Consider the following 25,475-nt stretch of genomic DNA (forward strand, 5'->3'; position numbering starts at 1 on the left):
AGCAATATGTACATTCCCAGTTGCTGCCAAACAAAAAACAGCTCAAAGGGCATAACATTTGCCATCTCTTTCAGATTACATTTGATTTAGTATGGAAGAAAGGTGTGTAAAACCATTCTACACTGTATGTATGAAAGGGAACTGATTGACCAATGAGTGAGAAAGTAAATTAGTAGATGCATCCATGGTGATTGCTCAGGTTGTGATAAATGGAACAGTGAAAGTAGACTTTGAGCTCATTAAGCACACTGCAAGTGGAACAGAATACAAGTGAATAGCTGGCTGCCTACTCTGGAAATTCTGAAGAATGTGACTGTTTTATGCCTCTGTCTGTTGAGAACTCAGCAGATGCATTGTAAATGGTGGATCCAGGAGAAATGGGCAGAAATTGCCAACAAAAAGGATTTGAAGTGGACAAACCCCCCACACTTGCTATCTTCTGTCCCCCTTGGTCTGAGAACTGTACACTGTGAGAGCTGCTTCCACCAGAAAGAGCTCCTAGCATGCTTGGACCGTGAAGCAGACAAAGGCATGAACTTCATGCTTCTGTGATTTCAGCAGGGGACACAGTGAACTGTCAGTTGTGGTCAGGTGGCCAAAAGGAGAAGGAGAGAGCTGCTAAGAAACTAGACAGAAGGAATTTTAAATGGTTGGTTCAAGAAAGGGGATTTGGAAGGAAGAAGTATACGTAGGGGGTGCTTAGCTCTCTCCCCACCCACATCTTCTCTAATCCTAAAGCTTCCCCCCCCCATTGGGCTTCAAACATAGCATTGTAGCATGCCCACAGAGTGTACTTGTGGCAAGCATGTTTGGCCCAGGCACTTTAATCAGGCAGGCAAAAAAGCTTGCCCAGTTTGAGAAATAAACTCCCAGAGTAGTTGTATCAGTTAGCCCTGACTCAATGTTGTGAACTGGATAAAGAAGAAAGCATTAACTCATTTGGGACAAAATGTCTTTCTCCTACTTAGATTTTAAAAAGAGACGACCCCCGCCCTTCTTTGTTACACTGCTGTCACAGAACATATTTTACAAAAGCTGTTATCCTAACTATGCAATTTAAGATGAAAGAACTTGCACAGAGTGTGTTTTCAGTTTGAGAATGTTCTGCCTTTGCTTCAAGGCAGTCAAGCAAGGATTTGAATGTGGATTTATTGAGCAAAAATTGTTCTTTGGGGTTTTTTTTTGTTCTTCCTCATGCTTGTTGCTTGGACACCATATCAAAGTACTTTAATTGCTGACTAAGGGCCCAGTCCTATCCAACTTTACAGCACTGGTGCAACTGCAGCAGCCCTTAGGCAAAGGAGCAAATGTTCCTTTACCTTGTGGAGGCCTCTATAACAATCTTCCCACCACAGGATGCAGCGCACACCCCATTTGCTTGGCTACACCAGGGCTGGAAAGTTGAATAGGATTTGGCCCCAAGTCTGTTCCAAAATAAAATTAGAAGAGGGTCTTTATGTTAATTTTAAGCCTGCTTTAGCAGGAGAGTAACCAGTGTAGTGTAATGGCAAGAAAACAGATAGCTCAATCTTATCTAAACCCCCGCCCCCCACCATTGCAGCCATGCAATTGGAGCACATGCTGCATCCTGGGGGAACAGTCCCAGAGGTCCCCTCCAAGTAAGGGAACATTTGTTCCCTTGCCTGGGGTAAAGCCTCAGTTGCCTAAATGGGGCAAGTCCAAGTGGACTTGTGAAGGCGGATTGAGGGTGGGAAGGGGATAGAATATAGTTGGCGGCACTGTTGCCAGTACCAACCCCTTTCAGCCCCTTGTTCCATCCCTGTTCCCTACCCATTCCTCCCCGTCCCTGCCCTGTGCTAACCGCTTCCTGCCATCTTCCACCCATCCGCCATCCACCACACTGACTTACTGGCACTGAGGCTGTTGCTGGTTCCACTGCCACACAGAGGCAGCCTGGCAGTGCTCTGTGGTGCATTGCATTTTGTGACGTCCGTAAACCATGCTGTGCTGCTGGAACATGAAGCCCTATATTGGGCTGTAAGTTGTGAATCAGGGACTTAGGGCACAATCCTAACCAACTTTTTAGTACTGATTTAGCTGCAGTGCAGCTCCAAGGTAAAGTAACAAACATGCCCTTACTTTGAGGAGGCCCCCTTGACTGCCTTCCCACTGCAGGACATTGTGCATACCACATTGGCACAGCTATGTCTGTGCTGGAAAATTGGTTAGGATTGCACCCTTAATCTTGCTTCTGCCATGAATTCACTAGGAGACCTTAGGCAAGTCTTTCTTTCTTAGCCCATGTGCAATAGGGCAATAACAACAACAGGAAACTGATTTACAGGGTATTGTACAGATTACTGGAGGAGTGTATGTCAAGCCTGGGGAAAACTCAAAAAGCACTATAAATACCAGTAAAAAAACTGCTTCCTTATTAACCTACCCATGCAGGCAGACCAGACTATATGAAGCAGCCTTATTCTGAATTATATTCTTGGTCTATTTAGCTCAATATTGTATATACTTACTGGCGGTGGCACTCCAGGGTTGCAGATGGAGGTCTTTCCCTGCCATTTCTGAAGATGCCAAAGACCTGGATCTTCTGCACACAAAGCATATGAATCAGAGTTTGTCTCCATATTTTTAAAAGCTGGGCTCATATTGCTCTGTATCAGTGATACACAGCATGGGCTCCCAGGCTGTATGTTGTGATACCCTGGGGCATTGTGAGGTACATACTGGGGTGTCATGGGCACCCACCCACCAGGAGCAAGACTGCGTGAGATGCCTGCAAGTTGCAGTAGGAGGCTCGGCACAGCGGGCTGAATTCCTGCACAGTTTTCATGTGCTCTGAAGGGTCCTTCTACCCACCCTGAGCCTCTTACCTGCATTTGTAGGTTTCCTGTTTGTCTCTGAACCTGGAAGTATCTGGCAATGATGTCTAGTCACTTCAGGGAGCCAAGTGCTGCCTCTGCAGCATGAGGGGATGTTGTGAGCTGGCAGACTTTGGGAAGCACTAATATACAGGAATAGGAAAAAAAAAAAAGTCAAAATATTTAGGTGCCTGGCCAACTGAATTCCTTCAATTCTATTGCATTGTGCATACAGTTCCTTGTTGAGCATCCTGCAGCATCACACATAGTTAATTCCCAAACCACAAATATAGAAGCATGTGTGGGTGAACTAGAGCATTTAGGAACGATATATTTCATTCATTTTGGCTTTAGAAGCAAGTTTAGAAGGGTAGGTTTTGCATCTGGGATTAGAAACATTCAAACAAATTAGTGTGCTCTTTCCTTAATCTGTTCCTTTTCTCCAATATTTCAAGAAGCATTAATTGTCATGTCATTGCAGACCCATGATGTAACTTCCAGTTGGAAGAGTTACAGTACTTACCATATCAGCTAGCCTAAACTACCTCTTGGATGTCTGGGGGCAACCAGAGCACTGGTCCTGAGTGGTTGTCCAGGGCAACCATATCTTCTTACCTGGTATTGTATTTTGAAGGCTCCAAGGCTCTTGCCTGGAAAGGACTGAAGACCTGTTAATTGGCATCCTTGCCTCAAGGCTACCAGTAAATTTGGAGCCTTCCACAGAATACATATTTTCAACTATTTCTCCACAACTCTCAGGAATAATCTTAGTAATTTTTGTGTTTTTAAGGGAAACATCCCCCCAAAACGAAATTTTAGCCCAAGTATATATTGTCCCATATAACTGTAGTATGTGTGCTGTTGCAAACATATAGCTCTTAACACAGGATATGGATCCATGGTTTCATTACTTAGCCATCTTAGCAAGTACCCTGCCTGCTTCTCCAGTGCCATACTGATAGGCTGCTGTTGCAGAGGTAATAGCAGTGCATCATTTCATGTGGCTTTTGGAAATATTCTCACAGGGAAACCTGAGCCAAGATGCATTTGCACTGATATCATCGGAAAGTTAATCCTCCAGCCAGATTTGTTAAAAGAGTCTCAGTTTTTCTTTACATGAATTGATCCCTCCCCCCTTTTTCTCTCCTTGACCCTTCATCCTGAAACCATGCAAAACTTGCAGGCTCCCTTTGAATGTTTATGTGTTCTGTTGCAAAGCCCTGGGACTCAAGCCAGATTGCAACACAGGTGCAGATACCTATGGTATCAAAGCAGCAGTGCCGCAGCGGTACAATTGAGTTTTCTTTCTCTCTGTCATGGAAACCTCATGTTTGCTTTATTTTGTTTCTCCATTGCTAGCAGTGGTATTTATCACCTTTTTCAGGGATAATTGACTAGGAGTTAAGGAAATGGATAATCATTTAATAGAACCTCAATGCCGTTTTTAAAAAACTGCCATTTTCAAATGTCCAACACACACACACACACACACACACACACACACATACACACACACACACACACAGAGTACATACAAAGATTTTTTTTCTAAGGGCTGAACCATATTTCTCAAATTTAAGGATAACCATGACATCATTAAAATATTACAGCATTGGACTAAAAATACGCCCCTCAGTGATTGCTTGGACTTCTTCAAATTCATCAATGTGTTTTGTAAATTATGATAATTGTATACAAATAGATTGACATTGTAGCCCCAGTCCTATGACTTAAGTTTATATATTTTCAATGTTACCCAGAGACATCAACATTCTCCATCTCAAATGCTCTATATTAATGCTAATAATAACAACAATAATAATAACAATAACAACAACAACAACAACAACTCGGTATTTATATACTGCCTTTCTGGTCATCGGATTACTCCTCTGACTTTATTCAAGGCGGTTTACATAGGCAGGCGTTTCTAAATCCCTCAAGGGGTTTTTTAAAAACATAAAGGTTCTCTCTTTCAAGAACCAACAACATTTCAGAATGGATCTTTCTGGTTTGGTCTCACTTCTGGCCTCCAGTTCTCCCACGCAGGCTGACAAGCAGCTCCATCTCTCACATGGAGGGCAGCCAAGATGCTTCTTGTTCACACCAAGAGCAGGTGGAATCACTCAGCTCGGCTTGTCAGCTGCTTCAAGGTCTCACCATTCTTAGCCGTTCAAGGAGCTGCCGTCCTCGAACTGGCGACCTTCTGATGTTATCTTCGGGGAGGCTGTACCCTCTAGACCAGACCTCCTGCCCAATATACTTTAGTATATTGCTAAAGTATCTTTGGATACATACACAAGATCACATATTGTTATTCAGTTAGACCTAAGCTGACATCCAAACAGAGTCTTATGCTATGGGAGTGCCATGGTTACTGTTCCCCTCCACCCTGTGATGCTCTAATGCAGTGGTCTCCAAACCCTGACCCAGGGGCCTGATGATCCAGCACGCGGCCAGCCTCTTGTCCCCTGAAAGCCCCTGGCCCACTTGGCCAAACATGACTGGAACTGTGCTCTGGTTGCATCTGGAGGGTGTTCTAAGGGCCAGAGAGGTTGAATGAATGAGCCCATTCATGCATTTATTCACACATCTAAGTTCCATATCTAATGTATTTATATAAATTTTATATTTAAATTTTTTTTTCCAGCCCTCAAAACCATGCCAGACATTTGATGCGGCCCTCTGGTCAAAAAGTTTGGAGACCCCTGCTCTAATGTATTGTCTCTCTCACGTGGTTCTCTGTTCCTACCTTATTGGAATGGTGTGGGTTGGGGCTGTTAATTCAGGCTCTGTGAGCAGCATGGAGCTAGGTTGTGGTTACAAGATTGTGTGTGGTTCTAGATTAGTTACAAGGCTATGGCTGTGTGTGTGTGCACATTGTGAATCTGGTGTACTATACTGATTGTCAACAAAACAACCACCTACTCCTTAACAAATGCTTGTTTTGCTGAGCCCTTCAGGTATTCCATTGCAAGTAATCTTATCTGAGTTTACCTACACTCAGGGCTGGCCCATCCATGAGGCCAACTGAAGAGGTCCTCTCAGGCAGGAGGGTGGAGCACTCATCTACTTGCTTCCAGTGCCCATCCTTTTCCTTCCATTCTTGGAATTGTAAAAGGAAGAGGAGGACAGAGAGGAAGAGGAAATTTGGAGGGAAAGTGAGCTAGAAAATTGGAGAGTGGGAGGAGAGGAGCAGAAAGTGACACATCATCGGGTAAGGCGCCAGCATTTGGCATGTCCCCCTTAGGCGTCAGGAGGACTTGGGGCCCCCCTAATCACCAGCTCCATGAGTCACTTTAGTTCTTCCTGACAGTTTCCTCTCAACTGTCTTGTTGGTTTAAATCAGTGGTTTTCAACCGCTGTACCGTGGCACACAATCCTATCCACACTTACCTGGGAGTAAGCCCATTGACTGTAATGGGACTTACTTCTGAGCAGGCATGCATAGGATTGGGCTCTGGGGCTGCAATCCCATCCACACTTTCCTGGGAGTAAGCCCCATTGACTATAAGGGGGCTTCCTTCTGAGAAGGCATGCCTAGGATTGGGCTTTTGGTAGCACTCTTTTTTCTCAAATATACAAACAGGCAACTGGCACTTCAATCTCCTCTTCTCCCCCACCCCACTCCCTTCCCCAGCATATTTCCCCCCCTCCAAATCTCACAATCACAGTTAGTAACTCTCTTACTGTTCCTCCCCTCACTTGTCCTCACCTTCCAAAGATACAGAATCACTTGCCTCGCATTCTCTCTCTCTCCCCCACCCCGTTTAATCCTGCACTTGTTTCAGTCAAGTCTCCTCATTGCCCCTCAGTCCACATTTCTCCACTATGTGATCAATCTGCCCTCTCTTTGCCAACCCTTTCTGATACTTTTGATAAGAATTTGAACATCCTACTTCAAAACACTTTTCCTCCATTGCAGAAACCACATATACAGTATTTCCCTCTCCAAGCTTCTTGTGACTTTTTTTGTCATGTAATGATTTAATTGTAATAATTTTATAAATTCAAGATTAATTGTAATGTAGTAATTTAATGTAAGCAAAAAACTGGTAGTGTGCCTTGATAATTTTAGTGCCTTGTCAGTGTGCTGTGAACGGAAAAAGATTGAAAATGGCTGGTTTAAATTATTTCCTTCCCTCTCTTCATTCCATCCCCCCATTACAGTACATAGTCAGTTCCTACTACTGGTCAGTTCCTGAGTTCTGTTGGGAAAAGGGGGAGATGAGAGATTCCTTTCTGCTACAACTGTTCACTTTTGTGTTATATCATCCCATATCAGAAGAGACCTTTTCAGGAAAAAACGAATCAGGTGACTAGGATTCATCCAGAGAGCTGTGAATAATGTGGCAAGTGTCCCCTTAGACCAGGGGTGCTCACACTTTTTTGGCCCGAGAGCTACTTTGAAACCCAGCAAGGCCCTGAGATCTACCAGAGTTTTTTTACAAACACCCACCCAAGCACCCACGCGCAGAGCTTGGGCGCCTCACATGGCAGCAGCGCTCTTCGAAGGACCCCTGTGGGGAGGCTCTGCCTCACCTGCCTCCCCACCCACCCCACCTCCCTGGCAACGGGGGGGGTCCAAAGCTCCCAAGGCCAGTGCTGGGAAGCCCTCCCCAGTGCAGCTGAGCCCCCACCACAACCTCACCCTATAAGGCTCCTTGACCCTGACCAAGGACTCCAACAGAGAAGGTGGGGGGGCCAAGAGGTTCATGGGGGGCCCTTCCACGACCCACGCATCCCGGGGGGGCTTCCCTCTCCCCCCCGCGCCTTCGGCGATGACCTGCTTGATGCGCAGCTTCATCTCTCCCATCTCCACCACCTGCCCCACGAAGTCATTCTGGTCCCGGCTGGCGGCCCCCAGGGAGCCTGGTCCGGGCAGGAAGTCCAGCGCCAACTGGAACAGCGACATGGCCAACGCACCAGCCAGGCACCAAAGGGGAGGGGGGGAAGGATAGAGCCAGGCCAGTTCAGCCGGCCACTCCCGCTGCCGCCACCGCTTCCTCCACCAATTCTGGCCTTTCCCAGCCACCGTACTCTGCTCCTCCTCTCCCCCCCGCCGCCGACTTGGGCTCACATGCCCCGCCCCATTCCACCTGGTAGCTCTGCCCTGAAACCGTAGAGTGGGGAAAAGTCTAGATTCTAGACTCTAGACTAGACTAGTCCATAGAGTCTATAAAGGCAAAATGAGTCGATCGTGGAGCCCTTAGTCATAGAGTCTATAGACTAGACTAAGGGCTCCGCGATCGACTCATTTTGCCTGGTGATCGACCGGTGGATCGTGAGCGACGTGTTGGGCACCCCTGCCTTAGACCAATTCACATGACCTCAAGTCAGCATACATGGTCTCTTCATAAATCATCATTATAACCTTTTGAGGTAGGTTAGATTGAGTGCCAGTGCCAGTGGGGTCTAGCAATAGAAGATTGCCTTTGTTCAGGGATGGTGCATTGACTAATATCTTTCCTTATTAATTCCATTTATGCTTTTAATGCTATAGTGCTGGCTCCCACAGATGGAAGACATTACACAAGTGGGCAAAACATGATTCACAAATACATTTCCCTTGTAATGATGATCCCGTGCAGGGGAGAATCTGCATGTAGGATGCATGCTTAATCCTTCCCCCACTGGCTGTTTCTCCCTCACAAGCCAAGCCTTCTCTGTCCGTCCGTCCCCTACAGCCAAGTGTACTTCTGAGCCTGTTGGGGATAAAACAGCAGGGGAAAGGTTACCCACCCTCTCCTGTCCACTGATTTTCTGCTTTAAATGCAACCTTTTTGTTTTGTCAGCTAGTTTGATATTTTACTTACCAATAGGCCAAAACTACATATATCACATGCCTGCAATTATAGCCCAAAGGGCTCTTTAAATATAGAAAAACGTCCTCTCATGGAGGAAGCTGGGAACAGAGAAGCAGGAGTTACTTAATCCTTTCTGGGCCTCCCATTCCTTCACCTCACTGTAGCCCCAGCAACCTTTTCTTCAGTGGGATTCTAACTGTGGGGAACCAGGCATGTTAACTCCTCATGCTTGCTTGGTTTGATCAGGAATGTGTTGACACCAAAAAAGGCCTGCTCAACTTTTATCAAGCTTATAAGTTCAGTGCTGATCCAAAGATTGCTCAGAACCTGATTTTGCAGGAAAAAAAAATACAAAAAGCTATTGGCAGATAAAAAAAGAAAGGCCATAGGCTGCTAAAACAAAGGACACAAGCTGCTTTTGGCAGCTTATAAAGAGCTCTCCAAAATGTGGACCTTCTCTTCCTGTTTGCCACATCCATTCTGAGATATGGGAGAAGCATTTCTATGATTTGTACAAAGATGAAGGGGAGGCTGATAGCCGTATCAGAGTTGAATTAGGGCATACCCCGCAATGGCCACCTGTATCTGTTTCCGAAGTTCATGCACCTGTGGCTCAACTGAAGCTGGGCAAAGCCCCAGGAGAAGATATGGTCCCACCTGAGGCAATTAAGAATAATTTAAACTGGTGGGCCCCAATTTTGGCATCGTTATTCTCCTATATTGATAGAACTGGTCATATTCCTGCCGATTGGGGATTGGCAATTGTTATCTCTATTTTTAAAAAAGGTAAGAGAGATGACCCTTTTAATTATTGGCCCATTAGCCTTCTCAACATCATCAGTAAATTGTATGCAAGACATCTCTATGGAAAATTTAAAGATTGGCTTGAGAAAGGTAATGTATTGGCTGAAGAATAGGCAGGTTTTAGGAAAGGAAGGTCTACCATTGATCAATGTTCAATCCTTCAACACCTTATTGAGAAATACACCACACAGAAGACAAGCTCCTTATATGCTGCCTTTGTAGACCTTAAACATCATTTGATTCCATTTCATGCAAGAAACTGTGGGAGAAGCTTGGAAATTCCAATATAGATCGGCGCCTGTTATTTCTTATTCAGGCTCTTTACAGAGGCACTTCTCTAAAGGTCAGATGCAGTCTGCAGGGTCACCTTACAAAAAGTATACTTATGCAGAAGGGAGTTAAACAGGGGTGTATGTTTGCTCCACTGTTATTTAATTATTACTTCAGTTCTGTGGTGAGCTATCTAAATAACAGCGACTTTCATTCCCCTAAAATGGCAGGGAGGCATATAGCTACTTTGCTATATGCCGATGATGCTGCACTACTCTCTAGAACCCCAATTGGTCTCAGACAAACTCTGAGGGCCTTGGCTTTATATTGTAAAGAGAACTCTCTGATAATCAATTTCCATAAAACCAAAACTATGGCCTTTTCTAAAAGACCAAAGATCCACTCTTGGTGGATTAATAAACACAAAATGGAGCAAGTAACTCATTTCAAATATTTCGGTGTAACATTTCAGTCAAATGGCTCGAGGAGAGCTCATGGGGAACAGGTAGCATTAAGTGCACAGAGAAGTTCCTCAGCAATTCTACAATTTATGTATATCAAAGGAGGACAATATTTTTCTGCAGCCCTCAAGCTTTTTCAGGCTAAAGTGTTATCCCATTTACTATATGGTGCGCAACTGGGGCCTCTACCTAATATTAGAACCCTAGAATGTGTTCAATCCAAGTTTCTTTGGGCAGCATTGGGGATGCCTAGGGGTATCTCTAACTCTATGTTGCGACTTGAGACAGGACAAATTAAGATAGAGGCCAGAGTATGGATAACAATATTTTCATACTGGTTAAGTCTTCGTTTGATATCCAATGGACTTGCCTGACTAATTCTCCAGGATAGTTTTCAATCTAAGTGGAGCCAATTAATTGAGTCAAAATTGACCTCCTTAGGACTTTCTCAGATGTCCTTACTTAGCCTGGGTATGGTGCAAGTCAAAAGAATTATTAGTCAAAGGCTTATAGATAATGAACGCCAAAGTGACCTGACTAGGGTAACAGGATTTTATATTTCTGAGAACCTCAGGTACCTAGCTATTCCAGTATCCTATCTTACATCATTAGAAATACCAAAATACAGACAAGCTTTTACATTAGCTCACTGTCGGACGTTACCCTCAGCGGTATTGGAGGGCCGCTATAAGAAAATTCCATATTCTGAGCGATTCTGCCCATGTGCAGAACAAACAGAGACTATCAAACATCTTATTGAGATGCTCCTTTTATAAAGACATCCACACTGAGCTTGTCTCTCCACTATAGAAGAGATTACCAGGCCGCATGAGTCAATACTATACCTCTTTGCTTCTGTCAGATACCAATCAAACCACTACATACATGGTAGCGGAATTCCTCGTGGCAGCAATAAATATCCTTAGAATGATGGTTAAGAATGATGCCTCCCTTACTTAGCCCAGGAATTATTGGCATGTGAGAATTTTCTATCTATCAGATTTGATAAATGGGATGAATGTCTTATAATGTTTATAGTTTTAGTTTATTAATTTAGCATTGCAGGGTTTTACTAACCTACAGCAAAGTTCATTTTTAAGTGTATTCTGATGAAATAGCTAATCAATTTTTTCTTTTTAAACTGCCCTTGAGATTGGCTATGACCGTTATGTTATGATATGTCCGTAAAGCTGTATTGCTACTTTTATGCTAGTCTGAGACCGTTAAGTAAACTACTTACTTACTTACAGCCACATGAGCAACTTCTGACCATTTCAAGGCTTTGCTCAGTAACTGAAAAGCGGCTTATTAAAGGCTTGCTGCAATTTTCCCAAGTAAATTAACTGTACGCAAACTTGTTCCAGCAGCTCTCCTTTTGCCCCCACCCTGAAAGGCAAGCTGGCAGAGATTCCAGCTGTGAAGTAAGCTGTGATCACAAGCTTTTCCCCTTCAGCCTCTGTATCCCTGTGTTTCTGCAACTCATCCATGGGGCAGTGGGCTGGAGAAAGCCTGCAGACTTAATGCATTCAGTGACTTTATACTTCTGACTCATGCCAGAGAGCCTAGTATTCTGTGCTCTGAATGGTGCTGGTTCTCTAGGGCCTTAGTTCTTTCTCATCACCTGTTCCTGAGGATCCTTGTAACTGAAGATGGCAGAGCTTGAACCTGGAATCTTCTGAATGCAAAGCTGCTATGCCACTGAGCTGTGGTGCCTTCCTGTCTTAATCCTACAGTCAACACCTTTTTACCATTACAGAGAAGCAGGCCTATTCCTCCTGCTATAGGGCGGTATTGTGTGTTTTTGCTGGTCTGCGACCATAACAATAAATACCAGTACCAGTACCAGAGCAGCAGGCCAAGTTTATGTTCAAATATGTGTTTGGTATTTATGGCCTTGGTCATTGTTTTAATTCTAAACACAGTCCATCTCTGTGCCTGTTCACCTGCAGCTGACTGCAGAGTTAACACTTGCCTAACAGCGCCTGTTTGCCAAGGGTTGGGCACTGGCAGTTGAATGGGATATGCCTACAGGTGTTATTACTCCTGGCTCACTTGGAGATCTAGATTCAGTATAGCGTAAATGGAATGTAATACTGCCCACAACCGAAAGAACCTGAAGGGAGTCAGCAAGACAAATGCAGAACAACTATCAGCCATTGTAACTGTATTTTCAAAACAGATCAGATATTACCTTCCCGTATATCATCATCAACTCTGTTGGATTGTACAGATATTTTTCTCAAGCCTCAGTTTCTATAGAGACTAACACGTTTGGATGGGGGATGGACATGAAGGCAGTTTATAATATTATGAATGTTTGGAAGATAGTGGATGGAGGAAAATAGTTTATCCTATGTCATTGCAGTAGAACCCAGAATTGTTCAATGAAATTGATAGGAGATTCAAGACAGGGAAAAAAAAATAATTCTTGACATAGCTCATAATTAACTCACTGCCACAAAATGTGGTGATAGCCCCTGGCTTAAATAGCTTCAAGGGGGATTTAGAGGACAGGCTTATCAAATAGCTATTAGCCACGCTAACAAAATGAGCACTTCAAGAAAGTAAGTGGAAACTCACATGGAAACTTTAATGCTACTGCTGGCCACTGTGGTGATTCCAATCAGGATTCCTACATAGCAACTTTGCCAAGGGGAAAAAGGTTCCCATTGGCATTTTGCACCAGTTGGAGCTTGTTTCTTGGCCAGAACACTTGCAGGTAGGGAAATCCAGATCAAGACTGTCACAGAGGGTAGTGTTAAACCCCCCCCCCCCACACACACACACAGCTTCCTCTTGCTACCAATCCATAGGGGCTTCAAAACAGGCTCTAATTTTTAAAAGTTAAGATTGTCAGTGTTAATCACAGAAGGGGCATAATTTGCAATTTGCCTATAAGTGGCCATGGCTGAAAGCAGGATGCTAGTCTTGCATCTTGATAGATTGTTGATGGACCCAGCAGGGATATAATCATGGGGAAATGGAGACAACTAGTGTGGTGCCCACTTATTATGACCCTCTTTCTCATAGGCTGGATGTTGAATGTATATTCGCTGTTTTTATGGGAGAGTTGAGAGTTATTTTTAAAATGCACCATGAAGATGCTTTGCAACATTCAGTTTCAGACAGCTAGCAGGACAAAGATTTCAGGAAAGTGCTTTTGAGGAAACACAGGGATGCAGCCATGGCCAAGATACTGTTCTCCAACAAATTCACTATCTTGCCTTCAGCAGAAACACATAGCTGATGCTTTAGGAAAAGATATGACTCCCCTCCATTAGCAGTAGACCCTGCACAAAATAGAGGCACTAGTGAAAATGAAGCACAAGCAAGAAACGGTTATTAGCAGGCCCTCTTTGCAATAAAATTGCCTTTGCTGAAACATGAGGCAGGATTTCAGCTCAATTTCTATAATAATATTGCAGTGTTAGCAATCCCCGTGGGTTCTTGTATTATATTTTGTGGAAACAGTAGCCCACTGTGGGGGAAGGAATTAAATTTGTTCATTTCTGTAAACACTTGAACATTTGGAAGTGCTTGTTTTGTGAGGCATATTTCTGTCTTTATAATCATCACATTTCATCAGCCTCATAGAAATTAAAGGCTTGTGGTTTCCTTGCTCTATCAGCGTACTCCTAAAGCTTAAGCAGACTGTAGCAATGCATATAGTGTCTGATTTTGTCACTCAACAAAAAACAGTCTAAGGCCCAATACCTAGTACTGCCGGAACCACTGTTCCAGGAGCACTAAACACTTTCCAGCTGTTGCAAGAGGCAACAAGCTAGAGTCTGCTTGGCTGGCTGCCACTGCAAGTCATGATCGTCTGGTGCCAGCAGCCTCCAGACACCCACCACCCCAGGTAGCAGAATCTGCTGAATCCAAGCCCCCTTCCCATGCTTGATCCACCTTTATGGGTCCACACCTACTTGTGCCAACGATATTGCTAGTGCAGATTCAGGTAGACCTACCAGGCTAGCAGGGGCCTTCCCTGGGGCAAGGGAACATTTGTCTAAAACTCCCCAAATTCCCCAAACTCCCCTGAACTCCCCAAAACTCCAAGGTCCAAAACTCCCCATGTTAGCAGCACTGCATTGCCATGCGGGGAATTACAGTGGATTGGACTGTAAGTCTGAGATCCTGGACACACTTTTCTGGGACTACGTCCCACTGAAGACTGTAGGATGTACTTCTGAGTAAGCATGCCCATGCTTGTGCTGCAGTTGAAGTTTTACATTTTGCACCACTGAGAGCCCAATCCTATCCAACTTTCCAGCACTGAGGCAGCCATGCCATTGGGGCATGCATGCACTGCATCCTGCAAGGGGGGGGCAGTCACAGAAGCCTCCTAAAGGTAAGTGAACATTTGTTCCCTTACCTCAGGACTCCACTGTGGCTGCATCAGTACTAGAATAGTGGATAGGATTGGGCCCTGGCGAATATGTATAAATTGAAAATGTCATGAATGTCCCCAAATATATAGCAAACCCTTGAACAAAGTCAACAGGCACCTTCTGATGAGGGATTGCAACCTTTGGAATACAGTCACAGATCCCACAGTGAACATTGTTGAACAGAGTGCTCAGATAAGGTTCCTTTTCCTCTGTTCGAAATAAGTAGGCATGCAAGATTCTGAATGGACATCATTCTGTGCCATTCTGACTCCCCTTCAGAAAATTAGCCTTGCTTTTACTGCTTGACTAAAAAATGGTAAAAACTATAGAAACCAAACAAAGGCAACATTTTGTACTGTTAAAGGGCTGAAGGGGGAGGTGGCAGCAAGAGGTCTGACTCAGATGAAAAGAATTTGAGTATGCCAGGAACAAAGCTGGTATGAACAGCATCTGCAGCTTGGTTTTTTGACCAGCAAGCAAATTCCTGCATGGATTCTGGATGTAACAGGAAGTGATCCCGTTGGGATAAAATATACAGTGTCCTTAACTGTCAGAGAAGCTTCCATTTTTTTTTCAAAAACTGCCTCTTCCACTGCTGCATCACAGCCCCACAGAGCAGTACATTTGCCCCTCAAAAGCCTTTTCCATGATGAGTGGTATGGGAGCATTTTATTTTTCAGTGGGAAGGTCTATTGTACACTGAAGGACATTGCACTCAGAATATATTTTTTAAATTACATTTTAGTTATGGCACTTATAGCCTGCCTTTCTTTCATCTTGGAATGCAAGGTGGTCATAATGGAACTTAAGGTGGTGAACTTGGGGTTCTTGGGTTCTGTCACAGCATCCCTAGTTAAAAGAACCTCAGTTAGCAGAGCTGTGCCTCAAGGCCTTTCAAAGCCATTTTAATAGATCAGCCATTCTCAAACTTTATGGTCTAGACCAGGGGTCTCCAAACCCTGCCCCAGGGGCCAGATGCGGCCCGCAGCAAGCCTCTATCCGGCCTGCGGCCAATCTCTTGTCCCCTGAAAGCCTCTGGCCCACTCAACTGAACATGACCAGAATTGTGCTCTGATTGTGTCTGGAAGGTGTTCTGAGGGTTAGAGAGGTTGAATGAATGAGCCCATTCATTCATTTATTCACTCATCTAAGTTCCATCTCTAATTTATTTATGTAAATTTTATATTTAAATTTTTTTCCCGACCCTCAACACCATGCTAGATATTTGATGCGGCCCTCTAGCCAAAAAGTTTGGCAACTCCTGGTCTAGACACCTTGCAAGGTAGAGTGTCTGTTAGGAACCCACATGTTGCTACAATATTTCTCTGTTTGAAAAAAAAAAGTGATATCCCCCTCTATTAGCAAATCAATTGCAGAAGTCAATTAGCCACAATTGCATGTGGCTAAATAATTGTCACAGGAATGTGTGGGGTCGTCTCTGACATCTCTAGTGGCAAGCAACTCTTCTCCCAGTCCCACACCTACAACCATTTTGTGACCATTTAAGACATTTTATTGCTGATTGAAACACAAATCTCCAGAGCCTGGGAGTTCTCTACTGCTTACAATCCTTCAGCAATGATCTTTACCTACATGAAACCGCTGGGAGAGGTCATCCAGGGGTTTGGAGTGGGGTGCCATCAATATGCCGATGACACCCAGCTCTATCTCTCCTTTCCTCCAGACTCCAGGGTGGCGGTTGAGGGCCTGGAGCGCTGTCTGGAGGCAGTGAGGATCTGGATGGGGGCTAACAAGCTGAAATTAAATCCAGATAAGACAGAGGCTCTCCTGGTTCGGAAATCCTCGATGCAGGTGCTGGACTATTGGCTTGCGCTGAATGGGGTTGCACGCCTCCTGAAGGAGCAGGTCCGCAGCTTGGGGGTCCACCTGGACTCGCAGCTGCTCCTGGATTCCCAGGTGGCGGCTGTGGCTTGGGGGGCCTTCGCTCAGCTTCGGCTGGTGCGCCAGCTGTGGCCGTACTTGGATCGTGCAGACCTGGCCACGGTGATCCATGCCTCGGTGACATCGAGGTTAGATTACTGTAACGCGCTGTATGTGGGGTTGCCCTTGAAGACAGTTTGGAAACTGCAACTAGTGCAGAATGTGGTGGCCCGTGTGGTTACTGAAGGGAGGCGGTTCGACCCTGTCAGTCCACTTCTCCAGCGGCTGCATTGGCTGCCCATTCGTTTCCGGGCCCAATTCAAGGTGCTGGTTTTGACCTTTAAAGCCCTAAACTGCTCTGGGCCAGGGTATCTTAGAGATCACCTACTTCTGTACAATCCGGCTCGTCCTCTCAGGTCATCAGAGAAGGCCTTTTTACAAGTGCTGCTGCCTAGGGAGGTACGTGGGGCGGCGGCAAGAAATAGGGCCTTCTCAGTAGTGGCACCAATGCTATGGAACTCCCTTCCCCTTGACTTAACAATGGCTCTTGAGACTTTTCGGCGAGGCCTGAAGACCCTTCTGTTCTGAGAACAGAACAGAACTCTTCTGTTCTGAGACCCTTGTTCTGAGAACAAGCCTTCTGAGTTCTCGGCCTTTTTAACATCTTTTAATATTTTTTACAGGCCAGATTCTTTTATGACTTGCTGCTGCTCTATGCTCTTTTTACCTGACTATTTTTTATCTGACTGCTGTTTTTTATGATGTGTTAATATGTTTTTATTTGTTTTAAATTATGTTTTTAATCTGTTTTAAGCTGCCTTGAGTCCCTTCGGAGAGAAAGGCAGGGTAAAAATAAAGTTATTATTATTATTATTACCTTTTCTATGTTTTACTCCATCAGCAGTAAACTCATCAGTAGCTTCAACATAATGCTGCATATATTGCCTCTTCTCAGTATATTCAGACACATCAAATGAACAGAGTAGTTACTACTGGGAGTAACTGTACTGGGAGTACAGACAGTACAGAAAAGAGGTATTTTACTGCAAAAGTTACTGCCAGAGAAAGGACTGTGTTTGAGACCATAGGTGCAAACACACCCAATCTAGCAAAACCAGCACAGGGATTGACTCAGGGCACAATTCCAACCAACCAGGGCACACCAAGGCCTCCCAGTGCCAACGAGGGCACAATTCCAGCACTAGCATAGCTGTGCCAAGGGGCATGTGTTGCATCCTGCAGTTGGGGGGCGGCCACAGAGACCTCCTCAAGGTAAGGCAATTTTTTGTTCTTTACCTCAAAACTGCAATGCCCTTGCCTTGGTGCTGGAAAGTTGGTTAGGACTGTGCCCTCAGTCTCCTGCAGTCTGAATGCTTGGACAACATGACTCACAAAGTGGGATTGGCTGATGCAACATGAAAGCTTGCTGGCTTTTTCATCTTTGATAGTTGTTTCACACATGGAAGCCATCACCTGTGGTCACTGAGTGATGAGCAGCCATGGGCCCATTCTCACAAAATATCCATCATGTCTCCACACCACTGCCAAATGTTCCTGGCAATAGTTCATGGCAGCATGGAGACAAATTACCTAGTAGTGATCAGTTTACATGGCAGCCTAGTTCATGGGATCATTACATGGAGCAGCCATCACACACAAGGCATGTAAGCAGCCCCTCAGGTCATTTTCTGGTCCATCACTTGACTGGAGCATCAAGTGCTGACTTGTATGTGTGAATGAGTAGTGACAGGTCAAACACCACAGATGGAATAACTTTTATTTCACCTGGACAGTGCTGTTCAATGGCGTCACAAGTCACATATTCCGTGGTGAGTCACCATGCCAAATTATTCAGATCATACCAAATTATTCAAATCAGGAGACATGCATCCAAAATTAGTTGCCACAGCACTTGTTGCTCCTGTAAACCAGCCCAGCTTCATTTCTGGGTTATTTCCCCGTTTTTCTGTAGCATAAGTTCTCTGGCATGATTCTAAGTTTTGGAATTTTGGATATGTGCAGTAAGTACATCTTATATGCTTCTAATGACGCCTAAGGAAAAGAGGGATTTTAAGGAAAACATAGGGCTGTCTGATACACATGGGTGTAGAAACTTATCTGAGAACACCCACATCTATGTATACACAGTGCATGAGTTTAATGACTCTGGCTTGATGTAGGAACCAAGTCCTTGTGTGCAGGAAATGTCCTCATTTTTTTAATTGCAACTCACATTTTTAATTGCAACTCTCTCTCTCACACACAGACTTTCTCTCTCACTCACAAATTCTCTCACACACATACTCTCACACACTTTTGCGCTCTCTCTCACACACACACTTTCTCTCTCACATACATACTCACACATACTCTCTCACAAATTCTCTCTCTCACACACACACTCTTGCTCTCACACTCCCTCACACACACACACTCTTTCTCACACACACTTTTGCTCGCTCTCTCACACACACTCTTTCTCACACACATACTCACACATACTCTCAAATTCTCTCACACACACTTTCTCTCTCTCTCTCTCTCTCTCTCTCACACACACACACACACTCTTTCTCTCTCACACACATACACAAACTCTCACACTTTTGCTCTCTCTCACATACTTTCTCACACACATACACTCTTACACTCTTGCTCTCTCACACAGCTGTTATGTTCCGAGCGTAATCCGTGGGCAGCCTTGCTTCTCATCCCCAGAAGGCCCGACCTGGCTAGAGAGCTCGCCGCCTTCCTTTGCAAATGTCACAGTGTTTTGCACGTCCCATTCAAAGGCTCCCACTAATTGCTGAATGGGGAGGTTCTCCCCCCCCCCGCCTTCCTCGGCCTCCCGCTGCGCACTGCCTGCGCCTTCGCGTCCCCGGAGACCTGGTGACTTTCTTCCCCTTTTGCTTTCTCAAGTGCCGGCGCCGAAGGTCCCGGAGCAGAGCCGCAGCCTCCTTGGGGCGATCGTAATCGGAGACCTTTCCGTTGCGGGAGCCTCGCAACAAAGAGTGTAATTCCACCGCCTGTGCAGGGAGCGACCATTGTCTTCCGCCGCGCGCCGCGGAGGTGGCTTCCCCCCGCCCTCTCCGGAGCGGCCAGGCGCAGCATCCTCGTTCCGCGCCCGCAGCCTCGGCCCAGAGGCCGGAGCGCGTCTTTGTGCACGGAGGCTCTGCGGGGCGAGGAGCGCCCGGCCCGGTTGGCGCTGGCCGCAGCCCTGGCGCGGCTCCCCACCCGCCGCCCCTGCCTTGGTACGGTCTCGCTCGCCTTCACAATGCCTCCTGCTCATCAGTGACATCACCGCGAAGCACACGGTGAGTGGCTAGCGAGGGCATTGCAAAGCGGCAGGAAGGTCTGAGGTGTGTGCTGGCTGCTGGAGGCAGGCAGCAGAGGCTGCGGGCACCCCATGGCTCCTCGCTTGCCTCTGCCTTGCCGGGGGTTCTGACTCGCAGCCCCGGAAGGGCTTGCTTGGTCGTGTGAATGCGCCTAGCTGGAGGCCACCTGAGGACTGCAGCCCCAGCCATGCCGCTTTAAGTGCACGCGGGCTCCCATCTGCTGGACTGATCCGCATCCAAGGTGGCACCTCGGGCTGGAGCAGATCAGACAGAGCTGCTCCCCTCCCTCGTTCACTGGGGGCTTTGGGGCAGGGAGAAGGGGAGACCGGGACCCGCTCGGATTTATGCTGGAGCAACCGGGAGCGGCTCCGCTCTTTTTTTGCGCGCAGTTTTCTTCCGTCCGCTGGAATTCAGTGTCACTCCGCGCCCCTCCTCAATGGAAGTGCAGAACTCGAGCAGCATGCCCGGGCCCCTGTCCCCTGGCTACATCGCGCCAGTGCCATACAACTACAATCAGCTCGAAGGCAGATTCAAGCAGTTGCAAGGTAAGCCCGCGCCTCGCCTCGCCGCCTTTTTGTTTCAGGAGCTGCGTTGCTACGGGATGAAGCTCCTTAGCACGGCGAGGTGATTCTGATGCTCCTGCGAGCACTGGTGGTAGGTACAGCGAGGCCATCGGATGCTTTCCAAAGGAGATGCATTATCTGGCTCTGGGGGCTGCTTTTCCTGTGTACTTCTAGCTCCTGCCCTTCATAAGGGTCAACCCTGGAAGGGCCATCCCACATCCTTCCATTGAGAACAATAGGAGATGGGGGGAAAGGGAGTGGTCTTTTTGTCTGAAATCCCCCCTGGCTGTTTTACTGGTATTCAGGTGCTGAGTGATCCCTTGGAAGGACCCCTTACCGCCCCTCCCATCGCTTTTCCCCCCAAGTTGTTTAAATCCCCAGTGCATTACTCCTCCAAGCCATCCATCTTGTGCTGGACCCTGCCTCACACCTACTTGGGTTATCCCATTCTTTGCATTCCATTGATTAGGGTTTTCTCTTGGAAGATGAGTTTAGAGAAGGGTATTCCCAGTAATCATCTATCACACAGGCATTTGCAGTCATTTGAAACAATGACTCTTGAGAAATACTGCTGTTCTGGAGCCATGTTGGGCATGATGGACCCAGATAATTCTTGGCAATTGTTAAAATTGGGTTCTTGTTGGTGCTGAAAAAACAGGTTCTGATGCCCACCACATTGCTTCTGGTGGATCTCTAGCATGAATGAAAGAAATACTAGGTGAAATCTTAAATTAATGCTGTCTTTGATCCAGCTTCTGATAAAAATAAGCTCCTTTAAATATGTACATTTTTTTTTAGAATCAGTTATCTACTCAGAGCAGAGAAGTTCAGACCACACGGTATATATCACTTATTTTTACTCTCTGCTATCCCACAGACAAGCGTATTGTGGTTCCTGTCAGAAATGGAAAAGAATGTCAACTTTTGGTTTGGTTGCCTTCCAAGCCTGCAATTTTATGTTGTTGTGTTGGCTTTTCTTTTTCTTTTTTTTATTCATTGTAGTTGATCTTTGCAGAATGGCTAAAAGCAGTGATCCCATGTGGATGCAAATTGATAAAAACCAACTAAACTTTAAACACTGTTAAGCATAGCTTGCCTAGGCTAGATTTAGGGCCGAATCCTCTCTGACTTTCCAGCTTCAATGCAGCTGTGCTAATGGACTGTGTGCTGCATCCTGCAAAGGGGAGGGCAGTCATGGAGGCCTCCTCAAGGTAAAAAATCGTTTGTTCCCTTACTTTGGGTCTGCATTGTGGCTGCATCAGGACTGGAATGTTGGATAGGACTGGGCCCTTAGAGAAATTATGCTTCAGATTTTATATATTAGGAGATGATTAATACTTTCACTTCAGAGTAATAAATATATTTGCTTTAGAGTTTGACCAGCACCTGGATGGGAGACTGTCTGGGGATTTCAAATGCTGCAGAATGGAAATGGCCAATAGAAGCATGGGTATGGGCTCTGTGGCACATAGCACATGCTTTGTATGCAGAAGAGCCCAGTTTCAGTTTTTGGCATCTCCAAGTAGGACTGGGAAGGCAAGACCCAGCCTGAGACCAACTCCTGCTGGTCTGTGAAGATGGTATTGAGGTAGATGGACCAAAGGCGTGATATGGTAGAAGGCAGCTTCATGTGATAATGGGCAGCAATCCAAAAAGCTAATTTTGAGTCGGCCCTCCCTTTGGATGCAAGAGCAGCATGCCTGACTATAACCTACTTTTAAAAATCCCTCCAGTTTCAGAAGTGAAACTCATTGTCATGTGACTCGTAGCAGAGAGGCTGCAATTCAGGAAGCACAAGATCAAAGACCAAAGTCCAGGCTGAGTTGGGCATGTGGAGTGGTTGCCATTGCCTGGTTCTTTCAGATTTTGCCCATGGTGGCTCCATCAGTGCTACTCAAGGAGTGGCAAATGGCCCTTTTCAGTCCTGAAAGGGCAGGTTTTATTGCTTTAAAAAAGTTTCACTGCTTCAGGAATCTGTTTGTGGTTTGTTTATATTGTAGTGCAAGAGCCAAGTTTACTCCACATGTGGTTGAAATATTTCCTCATATCAACCGACTCTGGCACCCTGCACTGGTCTCCTGAAGATTGCAAAGTGTAATTTCATCTGAAAAAACCAAGGGAATTTGAAGGAAGCTTGGGGGGGGGGGGGACTGTGCAATGACCTGTCCATCACAGAGGCCTGCTTATGCACAGTACAGAAGAGGAAGTTGTGATGGGGGGGGGGTGCTAGAAGAGGTTGTTTGGGGTGGGATTTGAGTATAGGAAATGTTTTTAAAAGTGCATGAAATACTGGAGATCAGGAAAAACTGCAGTGGGTTGCAAAGCCTCTGCTGTCATCTGTGGACCTTTTCTATGTCTTTAAGGTAGCCACAGTTGCTTAAGAGTAAGCTCCATTGACTATAATGGAATTTGCTTCTGTGTAGATATGCATTGGCTTCAACTTTAGATGCCCCATTGTCTGGTATTTGTTTAATTCATTGCTGAAGAGGGGGAACATTTCTTTCTTTCATTTTTCCTCAGAAGCTAGAGAGAGAGAGAGAGAGAGCTCTTTAAAAATCTTCCAAATGAGCTATAACAATCGTATTGTAAACATTGTCCATTAAGACTGTGAATAAACCAACATTTAAATGCAGGTCCTCTCTTCTATATCCAGTGCTCCTGGCTAGACCAGTGATTTTTTGTCACTGTGCTGTGGTACACTGGTGTGCTGCAAATGACCCACAGGTGTGCCACAGGAGTTTGGGGAGGTTCATTTATTAGTAGGTCCAATTGGGGGGGTGAGCCCCCCACTAGCAGCATGGTGTGCCTTTCCAATTTTAGTGCCTTGTCAGTGTTCCATGTGATGAAAAAGGTTGAAAATGGCTGGACTAGACCATATTGGTCACTTCCCCCCCCCCCCCCAAAAAATTCTCTGTCAAAGTGAATTGAGACAATCAGGTGCGCATGCTGGGTTGCTTTTGAATAGCCTATTACATGGTGTTTTTGACAGTTTGAGTAGTGGTATTCTGTATCACCTGACCAGATAATCAACTTGTCTGTTATTGTTCAGTTTCTCTGAAGTCAAGTCTTGAAATAGTCAAGTAGCTTCCAGTCATCAGAATCTGGCATTAGTATGAAATAAGGGGCAGATCTTGGGGGAAAATGTTATCCCAAGCCAATAATCTCCCCTGTCCAACCCAAGACCCATGGCACTGTGAAGGAAAGGAGGAGATTGTGCTTAGAAAATGTGTACCTGAGGTGCAGGCCCTAAGATCTCCTTAACAGGATCAGTGGCCAAGGAATGACCAAGGAAAAAGTAGGAGATCCTTAATGAAATCCACAAGCTCAGTTTCTTGATTCTACCCCAGTGCTAGCCAGTCATGCCCCCCATTGCCTTATAAAGACAGTTGCTAAGGGGGCACTCATAAAAGGTTTGTGGCCAGACCCCCTCTGTCCCCCCCTTGCAACTTGAACACCATGGGATAGGATTGTGAGGGCTTGCCTGACAAAGGAGATAGATTTTGGAGGATGTATATTGGTCCCTCCCAAAGAATCCTTGACTAGACCACAGAAGTATAAGTGAGCATGCCTCCCCCTTTTGGCTTAAGGAATCCTTGGGGAGGGGTGGAGAGTGCAGGACTGCTGAGCTTACTTTCCCCCACCTGTTTAGCCCACGTGAAAGGGCAAGTTTCTTGCAATCCTGCCAGCTGCAGTTGGCTGAACGCTTACCCCTGTACTTTACTCTGCACTACCACTGTACCCTGGTAGCTTGAGAGCTAGGCCCCTACCAGTTTAAGGGGCTTTGGGAGAGGGAGGGGGCATTTGTACCCCTATTTTCATTTTCTGTGTGCCTGAGTTGGGTCCTTAGTGTTTGGCCTAGGAGCGGTAGCAATTGGAAAGTGTTTTCTTTTCCTAAGAGTCCCCTTTCACCCTACCTCCAAAGAGCTCATGTCAGCATAGGTGGAGGGTTGTCCCAAGTTATCCTCCCAACAGTCCTGTGAAGTAGGGTAGGCTGAAAGAAGTGACTGGTTGAAGGCTGTCCAGTAAACCTTCTGGCTACACAGGTGTTTGAACCTAGGTCTACTGCAAGTACACTACAGATATTTTAATATTTTTTTAAACACTTCCTCACTCTCCAAAAGTCAAACCTTATAGCTCTTTAACACTCTGGTGAAAAACTTAATCTTCCTCCTATTTGGGGCTATTTTTTCATCTCCCATATACTTAGTGAGGTGGCTGCTCCAGAGGCTACTGAGTCATCCAGGGGCAGTAGCCATTATTCCTCCATTGTTCTTATTACTGTTCTTGGAGCATCTTGAACAGTGTCCAAAATAAATGTGACCTGAACTATCTTGTGGGACCCAGAAGCCTACCTGCTGTCCAGTGGCCCCAAATGATCAATCTCTCAGGCAAATCAGGGCTTACGCTCACTTACTGTGAAATCTGGGAGTGAATTCCCTCCTGGGTGCCCTGGTCTAGTACTGGAGCATTGGATGCTCAGTGTGGGTTGTGCCTTGGAAGCCTTGGCTTTGCGGGGACTGGATAGCGTAAATTGTGATAGGAAACATATCTAGTGTAAGTGCATCAATGTTTGTTTTTCAGCTTGCATAGTAAATCTTGCTATCCTTTTATCTCCCTCAATTCTTTTTTCCCATTTTGCCTGGAGAGCCTTGCTTTCTCCTTATCTGCTGTGATTTTCTCCCTTGTGGTTCCCCTGCCTTGTAATGTCCTGTACTTTTAAGGACTTTTCTGCTTGGTCTAAGTTCACTTGCAAGTGGACAAATGTGTCACATCTCCCCCAACATATATCACTGTGTACTTTTTTTTTTTTTTTTTAAAGGAAATCCCTTTACTGGGACTGGGGCTTTTCCAAAGCGGCTTCTCTGTGACTAGTCTTCCAGGCTTTGGATGGTGGCAGCCACTCAAATAACGGTTGCCCCAGTTTGCCAAATAAAGTGAGGGAATTGGAAGGCAAGGGACCGCATGCTAGTCCCTAACCACTAAGGCTTGCTGCCCAGTCAACCCTCTGTCTTCTCTTCCAGATTGAGTGCAGGAATGCTGGTCCATTCAGTTAATCCTAGGCATGGTGCCACTGAGCAGAAGAAGAACTGTATCAAGTCATTGTAATACGACTCCTGCGCTGTTAGCTG

The 25,475-nt window shown here is 45.7% G+C and overlaps 1 protein-coding gene across 5 annotated transcripts in view; it reads left to right on the forward strand.

Moving 5' to 3' along the window:
• The window catches only part of SPTBN1 (spectrin beta, non-erythrocytic 1), a 214,449-nt gene that overhangs the window by 69,051 nt on the left and 119,923 nt on the right, over positions 1 to 25,475 (forward strand). Inside the window, exon 1 of one of the 5 annotated variants that reach the window (XM_066625959.1) lies at positions 20,125 to 20,328. The exons of the other annotated variants lie outside the window; for them this stretch is intronic. Within the exon in view, the coding sequence (XP_066482056.1) occupies positions 20,220 to 20,328 (109 nt within the window). The 5' untranslated portion in view covers positions 20,125 to 20,219. Of the gene's footprint in view, positions 1 to 20,124; positions 20,329 to 25,475 lie in introns of those variants that run through there. 5 annotated transcript variants of the gene reach the window in all.

Source organism: Tiliqua scincoides, chromosome 1 (genome assembly GCF_035046505.1).
Source record: "Tiliqua scincoides isolate rTilSci1 chromosome 1, rTilSci1.hap2, whole genome shotgun sequence".
Lineage (NCBI taxonomy): Eukaryota > Metazoa > Chordata > Lepidosauria > Squamata > Scincidae > Tiliqua > Tiliqua scincoides.